At 27.8% G+C, this 14,813-nt stretch overlaps 3 protein-coding genes across 5 annotated transcripts; 2 read left to right on the top strand and 1 right to left on the bottom strand.

Moving 5' to 3' along the window:
• Nucleotides 1–113: 113 nt before the first annotated feature.
• Nucleotides 114–3,198, bottom strand: Fbxl4 (F box and leucine-rich-repeat gene 4). 2 transcript variants are annotated; one of them, XM_015327618.2, is made up of 7 exons: nt 2,810–3,197; nt 2,464–2,557; nt 1,915–2,377; nt 1,572–1,821; nt 1,142–1,502; nt 745–1,072; nt 114–667 (listed from the first exon to the last, which is right to left on the bottom strand). In XM_015327618.2, exons 1-7 carry the CDS (start codon nt 3,050–3,052, stop codon nt 340–342), a joined length of 2,067 nt encoding a protein of 688 aa, XP_015183104.2. In that variant the 5' UTR covers nt 3,053–3,197; the 3' UTR covers nt 114–339. The 2 variants fall into 2 exon arrangements, with proteins under 2 accessions (XP_015183104.2, XP_089035207.1); XM_089179081.1 differs by having other exon boundaries at nt 745–1,502; nt 2,810–3,198.
• A 32-nt stretch (nt 3,199–3,230) lies between these two features.
• On the top strand, nt 3,231–5,453 carry rswl (tRNA methyltransferase roswell). Its single transcript, XM_015327619.2, has 3 exons — nt 3,231–4,088; nt 4,469–5,036; nt 5,100–5,453. The coding sequence occupies exons 1-3, from the start codon at nt 3,733–3,735 to the stop codon at nt 5,370–5,372; spliced, it is 1,197 nt and encodes a 398-aa protein (XP_015183105.2). The 5' UTR covers nt 3,231–3,732; the 3' UTR covers nt 5,373–5,453.
• Nucleotides 5,454–6,086: 633 nt separating this feature from the next.
• Nucleotides 6,087–14,059, top strand: ca (RCC1 and BTB domain containing protein claret). Of its 2 annotated transcripts, XM_015327604.2 has the most exons (20): nt 6,089–6,260; nt 6,533–7,008; nt 7,128–7,576; nt 7,652–7,830; nt 7,917–8,317; nt 8,403–8,580; nt 8,673–8,884; nt 8,974–9,149; nt 9,230–9,357; nt 9,443–9,577; nt 9,675–9,809; nt 9,891–10,020; nt 10,114–10,676; nt 10,755–11,132; nt 11,223–11,538; nt 11,627–11,919; nt 12,060–12,925; nt 13,000–13,133; nt 13,314–13,492; nt 13,753–14,059. In XM_015327604.2, exons 2-20 carry the CDS (start codon nt 6,578–6,580, stop codon nt 14,014–14,016), a joined length of 5,547 nt encoding a protein of 1,848 aa, XP_015183090.1. In that variant the 5' UTR covers nt 6,089–6,260; nt 6,533–6,577; the 3' UTR covers nt 14,017–14,059. The 2 variants fall into 2 exon arrangements, with proteins under 2 accessions (XP_015183093.1, XP_015183090.1); XM_015327607.2 differs by lacking the exon at nt 13,753–14,059 and having other exon boundaries at nt 6,087–6,260; nt 13,276–13,451.
• Nucleotides 14,060–14,813: the final 754 nt, after the last annotated feature.

The following is a 14,813-nucleotide window of genomic DNA, read 5'->3' as shown; positions in this document are numbered from 1 at the left end:
CACATAATTTACTATAAATATAATAATTATATATAAATAACTATATTAAATATCTTATTTATAATTATATATAAAAGAAAGTTTTTATATGTGTGTTATTGAAAAAAACTGTATCTTTTTGTATATTATTTTATACAAATGTTAAATGTATACAAATTTACTATACAATATCTGTTTTCAATTCCTCTATAAAGAATCAATTTATTTACATAATAGTTATAATGTTATTTTTTTAATGAATTCCAGTCTTATATATACTCAGAAATATCTAACTTTATGAATTGGTTCATAACCAATAAGAAATAAGACTTAGAGCGTATAAAAATACTTTATAGTAAATCAGTTCCTTAGCGTGAAAATGTTTCTTTTAAATGATATATGTGGATACTTCCGTTGCCATTCTTGAATTTGCGAATCACTGATACCTTCGCAAAAACTGAGATCGATCATTTCCAATTTAGGACACCATAATAAAAATCCATAGCACATTTCAGGAGTAAGAGAACGTGCCCCTAACAAATCTAATTGCTGCAAACGTTGACAAAGTAACAATGGTTCTAAATCTCTATCCGTTAATCCTCTTAATGCTGTCAAAAATACTTTTTCTAAATAACGACAAGAAGACAATAATTCCCTTAATGAATCACCTGGAGCGCCCATTCCATTACTATAAGCATAACACATAATCATATTGTTATTAGTTTTTCCTAGTAATTAAATAAAGTTTAATGCAATGATACATACCACCAACCAAAATCTACTTCTCGAAGATTAACACATCGAGCAAGAGCTCTTACACCATTTGGCGTAAGAGTTTGTGTTTTCCAAAAGTCTACACTTTCTAATTTTGGACAAGAGTTTCCTAACTCAATAGCTATTTCATCCATATTTAAACGTTCACGTATTCCTGCTAAATTTAAATGTTTCATTTGAGGATTTTTCCTTAAAATTGAACACAAAATACAAGTTTCCGTAATGTCTCCATTTAGTTCTAGGCGTTCAAGGCACCGTAGTCTCTCTATCTTTGAAAATCCATAATTTGTAATACGGAAACAATTACGTAAACATAATTCTAAAAAATAATTTAAATAAGATTTATGATATACAAGTAATGTATGCATTGAAGGATTTGAAAACATACCTTTTAAATTTGTACAAACTCTTGTAACTACAAGCATTGCATTATCATTCATATAGCTACAGCAATTTAAACGTAGATGTGTTAAAAGCTTACCACAAGAACGAATAAAATTGACAAAATCTTTGCTATTAATCATATTGTAATTACCACACCATGATAAATCTAAACGTTGTAAATATTGACATCTTGGTATCAAATAATTTAATGCATTATTATCCAAGCAGTCCCAATATGGCTTTAAATTCAGACTTGTATATAAAAGAGCATCTTTTGCTATATTACTTAAGTGTCGGTTTACTCTGCATAAACGACAGAGTGTCTTTAAATCTAAATATTTAAAAATTTTAAAAATCGTTTCATCCTGTAAATCAATATAATAAATATATAAGCAAAGATATAAAAAATATAATATAGAGATCAAATACTTTACCGGAAGTGCAGAAAAACTGCCGCACGATCGATTATCATCGTTGTTTAAAATTGAGAATACGTCCTTGTCATTTGTTGAAGATATCCTACATATTGAAGAGGATGAAGAAAGATCTCGTTTAAATTTAGGAAATTCTTTTTGCAAAAATTCTTGGAAATTTTTAAATGCTTCTTCGAGGGGTGGTACAGAATGGCAGTGCTGTCCTAATGTAGTAACTAAGTTTCCATTAGATATATTATTCATTATTTGGCTGTAAATGTATATAAATATATAAATATAAAAGTATACTTCATAGTTCTTAAGAAAAAATAATATTATTATATAAAAACAAATATATTTTTACCTGTTATAAAGAATGCAGTATTTATAAAACATTTTTTTAATGATAGACAAATCTTGATTTGCTGTTTTTATATTAGGAGTTAAGTTATATATATCTTCATTATTATATTTATTACCGCCTAATTCTTGTAACAAATTACTTAAATTTTGATGGTAGGTAATATGATCGCGAGGCACTATCAATTCAGATGTTCCAATGAGCAATACAGCATCCAATTCCGTATAGTAATCTAATAAATCATGATTAAATTCTATTCTAACCCTTCTTGTTTTAAAATGACATGTTTTTAAAGGTGGTGAAAATATGCGTGCTCTCTCAGGTACAAATTGTGGGGGTCCACTCCATAATTGAAACCATTGTTTTTTGTAAGGTTCTTGTACCCATATACCAATCACGCTGCCAGGATTATAGGTTTCATATATTGATATTCGAATAGGATATACATCTTGTCTATACTGAAGATCTTCATATAAGAAAAATTATATTACTTTATAATCTAAGCATCACATATACAAATATCTAATCTTTCTTTTATCATGCATTACATACCAATGTAATCTTGGCTAATTACACTGCCATTATTTTGTATCATGTAATCCTCTAACCTTGAAGGTGCTTTATTCCACCATGGTCCATATGTTCTCTAAAATTATTATTAATTACCTTGGATCAAATCAAAGTAAATTTAGCATCACTGACAAGAAACATAATCATTACAGTAACTATAAAGTTCACAGATTTTCAATAACATTAAAACACGATGAAGATGTTTAACCTCTTAAGTAGCAAACTCGAGTTAACTCGAGCGGCGTTGTATTACGTTGAGCTAAAACTGATTTTTTTTTGCCAACTTTTTTATAACAAAATTGTTCCTTAAGGGGTTAATTATACATACCATAACAAAGGCTTGTGGAAAATCTCCATAATCAGGAAATTTACTGGGGGATCCAGTAAGATTGTATGCTGTGTAGGAAATACTGGAATCATGCCCATACTGAGAACTGAAGCTACGTACACGGTCAACAAATTGTTCAAGAAAAATGATTTTTTTATTATCTGGTTCAGAAAATTTTTTGTTATTTGTTGATACAATATCAAATGCAGCTGCGTCTTCACATAATCGGTAGAATTCCATCATGACGGAGATACAAACACAGAAGAACAAACGCTCTAAATAAAAAGTGTCCACCAAATAAAGTTTTAGTCCAGAGTGCGCTGTAATTACTAAGGTGTTAGGGATCCTATAGGATCCCTATGACGTGTAATGCGCTGTAATTACTATCGTTCGTTCTCCTGTGTTTCTACCTCCGATCTACCACACGATTTACTAAAAAAAAGCTCATTTAAATATTATGATGACAGTATATACAAGTGTTGACGTAAACAGTCTTCATCAAGTTAAAGTTTCAGTTCATTCTTAAATCTTATAGGATAATATTGCTTTCGTTCCGACAGATGGTAATGACTGGGAAGAACAATTATTGTATCCCTTCATTTCATTATAATTCACAAGTATATAAATATAACAAAAATATATGCATTTACATATACTAAGTTTTAAGTCAAAAAACATTTATGAATATTTGTATTAAATAAGGTATTAAATTAAATAATATCGGTAATGAAGATTTCTACAGTATCTGCTTTTGATGGACAAATTTTCAATTGAATGTTGAACCACTAGTTTTATATATTTATTCTATGACTTAACAGTTTAGTGCACGCATCGATATTATGAATAGCAATTTAATAGTTTGGACTTTATTTCAGTGTTAAGAAATAAACAATTAAAAATAAGTTAAAATAATTAAATACAAAATGTTTAATTACGGTCTTAGGCATAGTATGTTTTTATTTCAAAAATTACAATCTACTTTATCATTTTCATTTAATACGATAAATAAAACATGTTTTAACCTTAATGGAATTCAAATAAGTGATTTTATAAGACGTAACTTGTGTCAAACTGTGCAAATAAAGTCGAAAGAAGAAATAGATGAATTTCATCAAAAAGAATTAGATAAACTATTAGAAAATCCTGCATACAGTAAAGCGTATAAATTGTTACAATATGAAATAGAATATATGCGAGAAATGAGCGAAAATGTTCCCAAAGTCATTCGACCAAAAGATTATATATATTTATTGAACTCACCTTCGAAAACTCACCAAAGGTAATTTTTTAAATTTTATTTAAATTTCCCAATAAGAGAAGAAGAAATAATATTCCATTGTAATGAACTATCATTATATGTAATAAAGTATTTTAAATATTTATTAAATCTTAGTACTTTATTAACAATGTTTTATATTAAATTATATTATTGTAAATGTATATATAGGGTGTCTTATAACTGGTAGTACAAACAAGCAGGAAGAGCACTTGTACTTGACCAATTATTACGAAAAGTGTTTCAATTCAAGTGGTTCAAAATCACCGCCTGCTTGTTTGTATCACCAGTAACAGTACACCCTGTATAATAGAACTAATTTTTAATCCTTAATAGTTATTTTATTTGGAATTTATAATTTAGCATTATGTTTATATTTATAGGAAACATATTCGATTTCTTTTTTGCAATGAAATTAAAAGAGAAAATTTGAAAGAAAAAAGGAAACAAAAATCAGAAGAATTACGTTCAGAATTGGAAGAATACAGAAAAGTATGTCCTAGTGGTTTATTATATGGTCTTGGACACAATTCTCTATTCCTGCGAATATATGACCAAACCTTAGATAGTTATTTAAACTATAATTCAGCGATATATTCGAGGTTTGAACCAAAGATAGTATTCGATTGTGGATACAATAATGTCATGTCACCATTTGAAATAAAGAATTGTGCTAGACAATTAGTACTATCTTTAGTCTTCAATCGTCAGCATAGGACTCCAGCTGAACTTTATTTCTGTAATGCAGCACCGGAGAATGAAATAGTTACAACACTTCTTAAACTGGTACCAAATCTTTATGAAGATACTTTTCCAGCAAATGTTACTCCTCTTTCTTATCTTGATATGTTCGATAAAAACGAATTAGTTTACCTAACACCTCATTGTAAAACAGAAATGACACATTATGATCCTGATAAAGTTTATATTATTGGTGCAATGGTCGATAAGGTAAGATATATTATAATATAAATTTCTTCATAATATTTCATTTTTCTGTTTATATTTTTTTAGGCATCTCCTCAACCTTATTCTTTAGCTAAAGCTAAAAAGGAAAAATTACGTATGGAGAAACTGCCATTAGATAGATACTTAAACTGGGGTTCTGGAAGTAACAAATGTCTTACCCTCAACCAAGTTTTAGCTATATTATTAGATATAAAATATACTAAAGATTGGATGACTTCTTTATTTAATCATATTCCAATTAGAAAATTACAGCCAGAACAAAGAATGGATAGAGAAAAATTTTATGAGAAAATTACAGCCAGAACAAAGAATGGATAGAGACAAATTTATAAAAAAATTATAAATAATAATTTTTTAATTGTATAGTTATAAAAGAAATAAATAAATTGATTATTTTAAGTAATTATTATTTATTTATAAAATTTATTAATAAAATGCTTATACTAGGCAGTTTTTCAAATTTTCTAAAAAATACGAACAAAATTATGAAAAAATGTATTCTATATTTTCGAATTACTTTTTAAAATAGAATGATACTAATTGAAATGAATCAAAGAATACAGAAGTATATAGAAGCTCACAAGACCACATTTCGTATAAAAAAATTATCTTAGTTAGGAAAGGGACCACCAGTGAGCGATAGTGGTAGCCTAGTGGTAGCTAGGGATCCTGTAGGAGGGATGCGCCATTCATATTCAGCTCATGTGCCATTGGCTGAAAATTTTGGGGGACCGCTTGAATTTATAATAATTTTCTCGTGTAACCTATTCTATTTTAATATAAATTTTTAATTATCATTAAATATAGTTCATTTTTTTTCTGTATTTAATGCAATTCATTATTTCATAATTATTTCAATGTTTGAATCATTCGCGCGCAAAATCGAGTTCCGGTCCCCCAGCAATGTACATGGCGCATCCCTCCTATAGGATCCCTAGTGGTATCATTTTAGCAGCGCCAGCCTATGCAGTGGAAAGAGACGGAAGCTAAAATCTGTTGGAGACGCTAAGCTATTTCCTACAACTCTTCATTTTCATAGATAGTGTAACATAACCTTGAAGCTTTGACGTTTGTGTGTGGTAAATTTAATAGAAAGTTACCCCCATGAAATAGCAAGATATGATAAAAATGATTGTGATCTTAGTTATTCTTGTTTTAAATCGTATTGTATAACGTTAAAATATAAAAGTATCTTTTACGAATTTGGTTAGTTGAATTTTATTGTCTATGCATCAAGATTTATCAATAGAATTATACATTTATATATGTGATTTGCATTGAAAATGCTCCTTCGTAAAGTATATTAATAACGTAACATTTTAATTATCTTTAAAATTTATACACTTTGTTTTTATCTATTCAGTGATTTTAATTATTTTTAATTTATATTGATTATTTCGAGGATTAAGATTAAACTGAATAGTTGAAATAATCTAAAACATAAATCCTAATTCTTCGTTTTATTTTTTTTTATATAGGTTTTATCATAAAATATATTTAACGTGTGTGTTACTTGGGGTTATATGATGATGACTGAAAATAAAGCTAGCGGAGGCTATCAAGCAACTGTAAATTTCCATGAACATAGATTATTTAAATTGCAATGTTTTATTAAAGTATCAGATATACAGCATAGCGCACAATGTGAATATGAAAAGAGATTATTTTTAGCGCTATCAACTGGAAATGCTGATATCATACTTTATTACAAAAAAGACATATCTTCCATACCGATTATAAAAAGAATTCCTTGGTTCAAAGGAGCTCATAAACAAATAACAGCTTTTTGTTTCGACCCATACGGGTCTTGGCTCCTTGCAACTACAAGTGATAGTTGTTTATACATAATTCCTGTTTTAAAATTAGTCGATGAAAATTGTACTGTCAGCGAACAATGGCGCACTGATGATATAACAATGGTTACGTATGTTGGTACACAATCTTCACATTCCAAGTAAGAAAATAATTTTATCTAAATATATTAATTTTTTTTATTAATTATATAGGTAACGTAAACTTAATGTTATTATCATTCATTTATGTAAGATTTTTATTATATCTGTATATTTATAGACCAACAGCACTAATTTGGTGGCAAGATACAAAGTCGTCAACAAATATAGGTATTGTTGGAAACGAATATGGAGAAGTAATTCTAATAAATCTTGAAAATGGTCAGCAAGTAGGAACGGCTCATGTTAATGGACATATTATTAGTTTAAATATTTGTAAAGAAAAAAGTAATGATAGTATCTCACTTTTAATAACATGTAAAACAAAACAGCAATGGCGTTTATTATTGGAACATCGTGCATATAGTTGTTCTCGTCAATTTGAAAATGAAGAAATATTTACGCACTCTCCGACAAATGAAATGATTTATGAAAATACAAAGTCTTTTGCTTCTACAAGATCTAGATTACAAGGACTGAAACAGTTATCTGTAGAAAAGCTTGCTATTCTTAGACAAAAATTAGTTGAAACCAAAAATCAAAACTTAGGAGAAAACACACGATATCATGGTGATTGTTTTATTTCATATATAATTATAAAAATCTTATTCAAGTTTGTAAAATATGCATTTATTACTTCTACAGATACTGGAACTAATAAAGGTAATAATTCACCAATTCTCAATATTGATTTATGCTCTGAAGATTATGTTGGTACATTGAATCCAGAACAAATGTCAAAAGATACGTTTCTTACGCCACAATATGACAAAAAAGGCCAACAAATATATACATGTTATCATTTTGAAAGCAATCATGTAACCGTAAGAATAATTATATACTATTCTATATATAATGTATATAGAAGAAAAAGGATAAAATTAAAATGATTTTTATGTTTTGTTTCTAGATACACGGGTCAGATTTTGATGCTAATCCTTTGTCTATTCATAAAGTACCTGAAACTTGTGAGAATATTTTATTAACTCATCGATTATTTTTTGTTACTGATGTTACACGATACACTTTATATGTACTATCTGATCAAATGTCTGAGGTCAATCCACACAGAGATTACAAGTTTAATCCAGGATGTATCATTGATCAATTTTCTTTTGAGAATAGCAAAGAAATTATTCATGCTGTATATAAATTTATTGATTTTACAAATATGACGTCCGAGAGATTATCTCACGACGTTGAAAATTCATATACATTATCACCAAAAATGAAAGATATACAAATTGAGACACCTTATGTAGAAACTTGTATAATTGTAACAAATTGTGCAGTATATGGAGTTGTGCTAAGGTAAATCTATATACTCTCATTAACAAATTATATTAAATCATCGAATATTCTATTATACGTTAATATATATTTTATTTATTTTTAGGAAACCATTATTATCTGTCTTTATGGAATTAGTCTTGAAAAGAAATGAACTTGATAAAGCAGGAAAATTGGCTTTGATATTTGGTATGAATTCACAACAATTATTTGAATACGTTGGAGACATATTACTTACAAATAGAGAATTCCCACGTGCCGTAGCTGCTTACAAATTATCCAAGGTACAGAGCAAATTATTATTAACTATTTAATATTAATATGTTTGTAATTATATTTTGTTCTAAATTAAAATAAATTTTGTTATTACTTACAGTGTGGGTTATTAAAAAGCATTCTAAAATTTGCATCAGCTGGTCACACCTCAGAACTTTTAAGCAGTTTAACACATTGTTTGATTTCTCCTGGTATTAGTGAATTGTCAGCTGCAACAAGAATACATTTATCAAATTTATGTATTCTTGCTTTCATAGAAATGACATTAAGAGCTGCACCACATCAGTCCAAAACTATTTATAAAGATTTCTTGTAAGCATGAAATAGATTACATAAAATAGAATACATTTCATATTATCAGATTTAATTTAATTGATTCATATAATTAATATTATTTTCAGATACTTTTTATCTACAAATTTATTTTATGATGAACTTCTAGCTATTAATATAGCAGGTCAAACCTGTCTTTGGGAAGTTCTACACCATTTGGCTACGCAAAGATGTCTTTACGGACAAATGTTGGATGTTCTTATGAGAACTATACATTTATTTGATGTGAGCAAATCTATGCCATGTAGGTATATGTTTATATTTAATGAAATGAATTAACAAGTTCACAAATAACATGTTGTAAAAATAATACTCACATTTCAGATGGTTTGTTAATATGTTTAAGTGAACCAAACTTGATGCAAGGAATGCTGATAAATCCCAATTTAGCTAGAAAACATATTTCATTTATCATTAATAGTATTTCAGAATTACAAATTTTTGTGTTACAGGTAAGAATATTGATTTCATTTTATTCTTTATACTCACATTTACGTTATATGCATCATAACATTTTATTATGATATTCTTGTTTAGAGATTAATAACTTTATATGATCCAACAAATCCAGTCTTAAGACCCAGATTGGTTAAGTGTAAAGCACGGCACAGGACAACTTCTTATAGTTCTCAATCTAGTCAATGTGATTCTATAGATCTTGCAGAGAATAATGTAAATATAATCATGGAATAATATTATAATTCTGTTTTCTTTTTTTTTTCATTATGTCAGGTTTAATATCTAATTAATTTAATATTTTTATATATAGACAGAATCTGATACATTGGTGGAAGAAATAATAGAAACATTTTTGTTAATACTACTTACTTTGATTCATAAAAAGGTCTTGTTAAATCAAACCTCTAATTTAGGATATAATATCCAATTAATGGGAACAAGAAAGGTATGTTATATTTGATTACAACATGTTATCGTTCAATCATAATTATATTATCAAGTTTTGTCTTTTTTTTTTTTAATAAAGCAAGAACACATCAATCGTATTTCAAGCATTGATTTCAAAAGAAGATCTTTAAGCGCAGGTTTCTCTCATGTTGCGCTTATTAGAAATGGTGATGTTTACACATGGGGTAGTTCTATACAAGGATGTTTAGGTAAAAGAAGAGTAGTATACATTCTTTAATCAAAGATTTATACAAATTTTAAAATATTACAATTTTTTTCATATATGTATATATAATTTTTAGGTACTGGGTCCTCTGTGTTAAGATATGCCTTACCAAATAAAATCAATTTTTTTCGCAACATGGAAATGGAAGTTTTTAGTGTATCGTGTGGACATTGTCATACTTTAGCGGTAACTAATAATGGTATTTATGCTTGGGGATCAAGTAAATATGGCCAATTAGGACTCGGTAAAGTGCTGCAATGTTCTAGTCCTGAACTAATAACTAGTTTGGCTCAAGAAATGATTATTGATGCTGTAGCTGGGCAATACCATTCAATGGCATTAACTGCAGATGGACGAGTTTTTACTTGGGGTTGGGGAGTTCATGGCCAATTAGGTCATGGAAGTACTGATAAGCGTAATATACCTACACTGGTTAACTCTTTATTAGGTATATTTATAAAACACATTAGTGCTGGCCATGCACATTCATTAGCTTTATCAGATGAAGGTATTGTTTATTCTTTTGGATGCAACGTATTTGGACAATTAGGAACTAGTAATAATATTAAAAGTTGTGTACCTATGAAAGTGTTATTGTCTGAAAAAATTTCTCTGATAGCTACTAGCTTTTTTCATAATGTAAGTAATGAAATAATTATAATTTAGAATTAATTTTTTGAAATTGTTTGTTGAAACTTATTTATTTCTTTTTTTAAGTTGGCACTTAGTACCACAAATAAGTTGTACATATGGGGCGCAAGTCCTAAAGTTTTAAAATTGCAAGCACAAGCATTAAAAAAGACTCGCATATTGGAACAGCAAGAAGCTAATGAAAAACAAAGTAATAATCAAGAGAAAAATATTGAAAAAGAAAGAAGTGATACTGCAACGAATAAAAATATACAGGAAACTGCTAAAGAAAGTAGTAAACAAGTTTTATCAACAAAGATTATCTCATCTGGTCTATTATTACGTCGAAAGCAATTAGACGGTACAAGCATAAGGAATATTAATGTTGGCTTACTTGAAGAATCTCAGGCACATTTAAAACCTTCTGTAATAGATACGAGTTTAGTTAAAGGACGTATTGTACAGGTTTGTAAATCGGCTTTTGGATTTTCTTATATATTAGTATAATATTATATTAAATAAAAAATATTATATAATATTTCTGATGTTTTATAGATAACAACTGGGTGCCATCATAATGCTCTCTTAACGAAAGATGGTTCACTATATACTTGGGGTTGCAATATAGATGGACAAATAGGCAATGGCACAAAGTATGAAGTTTCTATTCCCACACCTTTGAGTTACAATCACGCATCACTTTTTGCTCAAGTAGATTCAGTAGCAGATGATAAAAATGGAAATATAACTAATCCAAAAGAAGGAAAATCAACTCACATGGAAAATTCTGACAACAAGGAAAAAGTTAATTCTACGATTAAATCTATTGGAGTTTATTGTGGATATGACTATACCGTTGCTATGCAACCAGGTAAAGATGTAGCTTCAATCTTAAGTAATTTTGAGAAAAGATCTATTCGATTATATTATATACCTTTGTTAAATTTTCTTTTTTATAGGTGGTACCATTTTGGCATGGGGTAATAACAATAGAGCTCAATTAGGCCGAATATCTATCAAAGATACACGAGATACCGATGAAAAGCTCGTAGTACTTAAATCTTCTAATATAATTTTAGATGTCCCTAATATTCCCGCACCTATTATTTCTTATCAGAGTTATGATATTCCTTCACTTGCTGGTTTTATTTCTCCTTTGAGTGTTATTGAAAAATCACCAGCAGAATTGACGCTTCATTATGTACTTGAACATTTTAATGGATTATACGACTCGACTAAAATTATGGAAAAGGTTAATATATACCGATTATTTATTTTATTTTATTTTATTTTATTTCATATACAGTTTTACGAGTCATAAATATTACATTTCATTTTTCATTAATATTTACTTATTTTTATATTTTTACATATATGCGTTGTTTTTTTCAGTGCATCGAGTTAGAAAATTATCAAGCGTGCTCAAACGTGGCTGCTTTACAGCATAACTTTTCTGATGCTTTTTCATACCAATTGAAGGCATTAAGCGCAATGAATTTCCAATTAAAATCTGTAACGGTAGAAAATCCTGATGAAGCAGTAATGTTGGATAAACAAAATGCATCTGATATTTCTTCTTTAACGGAAAAATTGCAATCTATTAATTGTAATTTGAAAAGAAATACTGAACTTTTTAATAAACAAGTTGAGAAAAATTTGATCGAATCTGTAGAAGATTATGCAGCGAAAAATAAAATGAAAATATCATCGAGTAAATCTTTGAATAGTTTACAAACTCTTGAAGAAGGTTTATATGCTTTTGATTGTCAAGGAGGCTCAGAAGAATTATGCAAAGAACCAAAATGTGAAGATGACATTACGGAACATGTCTTCGATTCTAATACTGTTACACCTGATCCTGAAAAATGGATAGAGCATACTATTTTTGAAAATAATTTATCCATAGATTATGAGAAATCTGATATTGTAGATATATCTTCAAAACCGATAGGTGTAATAACAAATAATGACAATAAAGTGACAATGAACGAAGATAAGATAGACAAAAATTATAAAAAATCTATAAATGTTAAAGAAAGTAGACATTTCCAAAAAAATAATCTTATAAATGAAGCTATAAAAGTACTTAAATTTTATTTACACGAAGTTGAAAACGAAGCGGATGTTGTTAAATGCAACATATTGCAAAATACGCTTGAATTTTGGATACAACATGATTTATCATTTCAAAGTTTGGAAAATATTTTGTTTGAAAATATACATACAATTTTTTATCCTCTTGGATTATTGCTATTTTGGTAAGTGTAAATATCCAATACAATTGTGGTGTGTTATGTTTTTATGTATTATTTTAATATTATTTTGTTCACAGTCAAGAAACAATGGAAATGTATTCCGATGAGAATAAGAACGATGAAAAGTCTACGAGCATGAACATGACAGATTTGTTTTCATCTAAATTTTGTCTGCAAATTTGTTCTATGTTATTACAACACATAAATGAAGGTAAGTTGATATATAATGTGTTTTATTTATAATATATAACTTTTGTGAGAATATTAATAAATAAATTATAAGAAAATTGTTACATTTTATATATAAATTCTACAAAACAATAAGTGATCTATTGAAAGCTATATTGTTGCAGATATAGTTATGCACAATAAAGTAACACATATATTTTAGGCCAACCTACTCCTGAATATATAAAACTTTTGTCATCTTTAATGGCTGATCACTATGGAGTACCACTTACTGGATATCCTGGTTCAAGTAGAAATAATACTTCGGCAGAGATGATAGATGGAATTATTAGCACAGTGTCTACAGAAAATGATGCACCTAGGTCATTTGTGCACATTAAAGTAAGATAAATTTTGTTATATTGTAAATGATGGTGTATATGATGTATCTAGTAACAGAAAACTATAGTTGTATTATTTCATCGATGAACTTCTGTAAAAAATCGCACTACTTGATTATAGTGATTGTTAAAAGATTCAATCTTTTCTTCTACAATTCTGTTTTTCTAAATCTGGCATAGTTACTAGATACATTCTGTATATACCGTTTTTATATTTCTTATAATTTTGAACGAACTATACTAATACAAAATTATTATCAGGATTCAGATGCAGTGTGTAGTTTCCTTGCAATGGAGGAAGATTCAATGGTATTTACTTGTGGGCATCATTATCCACTTTCTTTATACCAAACAAACATTATTCCAGCAATGGAAACTGAATTACTAACGTCAGAATCATTACTTCTTCCATGTACGGCACAATATTTAGGAAAAATGTTATCTCAGACATTAAACCCAGATATTCTATGCCCTTTATGTATTCCACAAGCATTAAGAGCACTAGTGAAAAAAGATAATAAATAATACGTATGTACCTGAGATTTCAATTAAATATATTAAAAATGTACATTTTTCACGTATATATATATACATATATAAAAGAAAGAAAAGAAATATAAAAAAGAAAAAATTAGAAATGCATATGTAACGTCATAATTTAAGTATTGCACAATAATATTTGAATCTGTCAGTGCCATATTAATCACATGTTAGAATGAAAATGAAACATCATGGTAAAGTTTTACATTTCTTATTTATCTTGTTTTTTTTTTTCACTTTTTATGTTATCTTCAGAGAGATATATAATATAGAACTATAAATTACTTCAAACTTAGAATAGTTAAATTCAATTTGCACAGTCTTATGAAAATGCATTAAATACGCACATTAATAAGACTTGGAATGAAATAATTTATGAATTTTAATCGATTCTATACTACAAATAAAAAAAAGATATACGATTACTTATATCTTTTTAAATGAAAAACATTTGGAAATGTTATTCTAATAATAAATTTGTTGTTTTGAACGAACAATGTTCATCATAATCTAAATGAAATTTTGTTAAATAAATTAGTATACATAGATATCGTATATTTTAGAAGTAAACATTAAAAAAAAATCTAATCATTTTAGATCTGTTAGAAAGAAATTTTATTAATTTTATGGTTCTATCTTTGATGCTATAATATCATGGTTTTATTACGAATAATTTAGAAGTTAGTAAATAATTAAAAAATAATATTTTGTATTATTATTAATTTGAAAAAATGTATATCACGTGAAATTGATATATTAATTAATAATTTTTTAATTTTATT

The sequence above is a fragment of the Polistes dominula genome, unplaced genomic scaffold (assembly GCF_049000335.1).
Source record: "Polistes dominula isolate Pdom_NZ unplaced genomic scaffold, Pdom_raw_medaka contig_37, whole genome shotgun sequence".
In the NCBI taxonomy this organism is placed as follows: Eukaryota; Metazoa; Arthropoda; class Insecta; order Hymenoptera; family Vespidae; genus Polistes; species Polistes dominula.
Note: the sequence above shows the minus strand (reverse complement) of the source record. Positions and strands in the feature narration are given on the sequence as shown.

Excerpts from the sequence above, each read along its gene's own strand:
- Fbxl4 (XM_089179081.1), bottom strand. The coding sequence starts at position 3,052 with ATGATGGAATTCTACCGATTATGTGAAGACGCAGCTGCATTTGATATT. Across the intron at positions 1,503-1,571 it reads GCAGTTTTTCTGCACTTCCG|GATGAAACGATTTTTAAAAT; the intron begins GTAAAGTATTTG and ends ATTGATTTACAG. Across the intron at positions 668-744 it reads GAAGTAGATTTTGGTTGGTG|TAATGGAATGGGCGCTCCAG; the intron begins GTATGTATCATT and ends TTATGCTTATAG.
- rswl (XM_015327619.2), top strand. The coding sequence starts at position 3,733 with ATGTTTAATTACGGTCTTAGGCATAGTATGTTTTTATTTCAAAAATTA. Across the intron at positions 4,089-4,468 it reads CCTTCGAAAACTCACCAAAG|GAAACATATTCGATTTCTTT; the intron begins GTAATTTTTTAA and ends TTATATTTATAG. Across the intron at positions 5,037-5,099 it reads TTGGTGCAATGGTCGATAAG|GCATCTCCTCAACCTTATTC; the intron begins GTAAGATATATT and ends ATATTTTTTTAG.
- ca (XM_015327604.2), top strand. The coding sequence starts at position 6,578 with ATGATGATGACTGAAAATAAAGCTAGCGGAGGCTATCAAGCAACTGTA. Across the intron at positions 9,810-9,890 it reads AATTAATGGGAACAAGAAAG|CAAGAACACATCAATCGTAT; the intron begins GTATGTTATATT and ends TTTTTAATAAAG. Across the intron at positions 11,133-11,222 it reads TTAAAGGACGTATTGTACAG|ATAACAACTGGGTGCCATCA; the intron begins GTTTGTAAATCG and ends GATGTTTTATAG.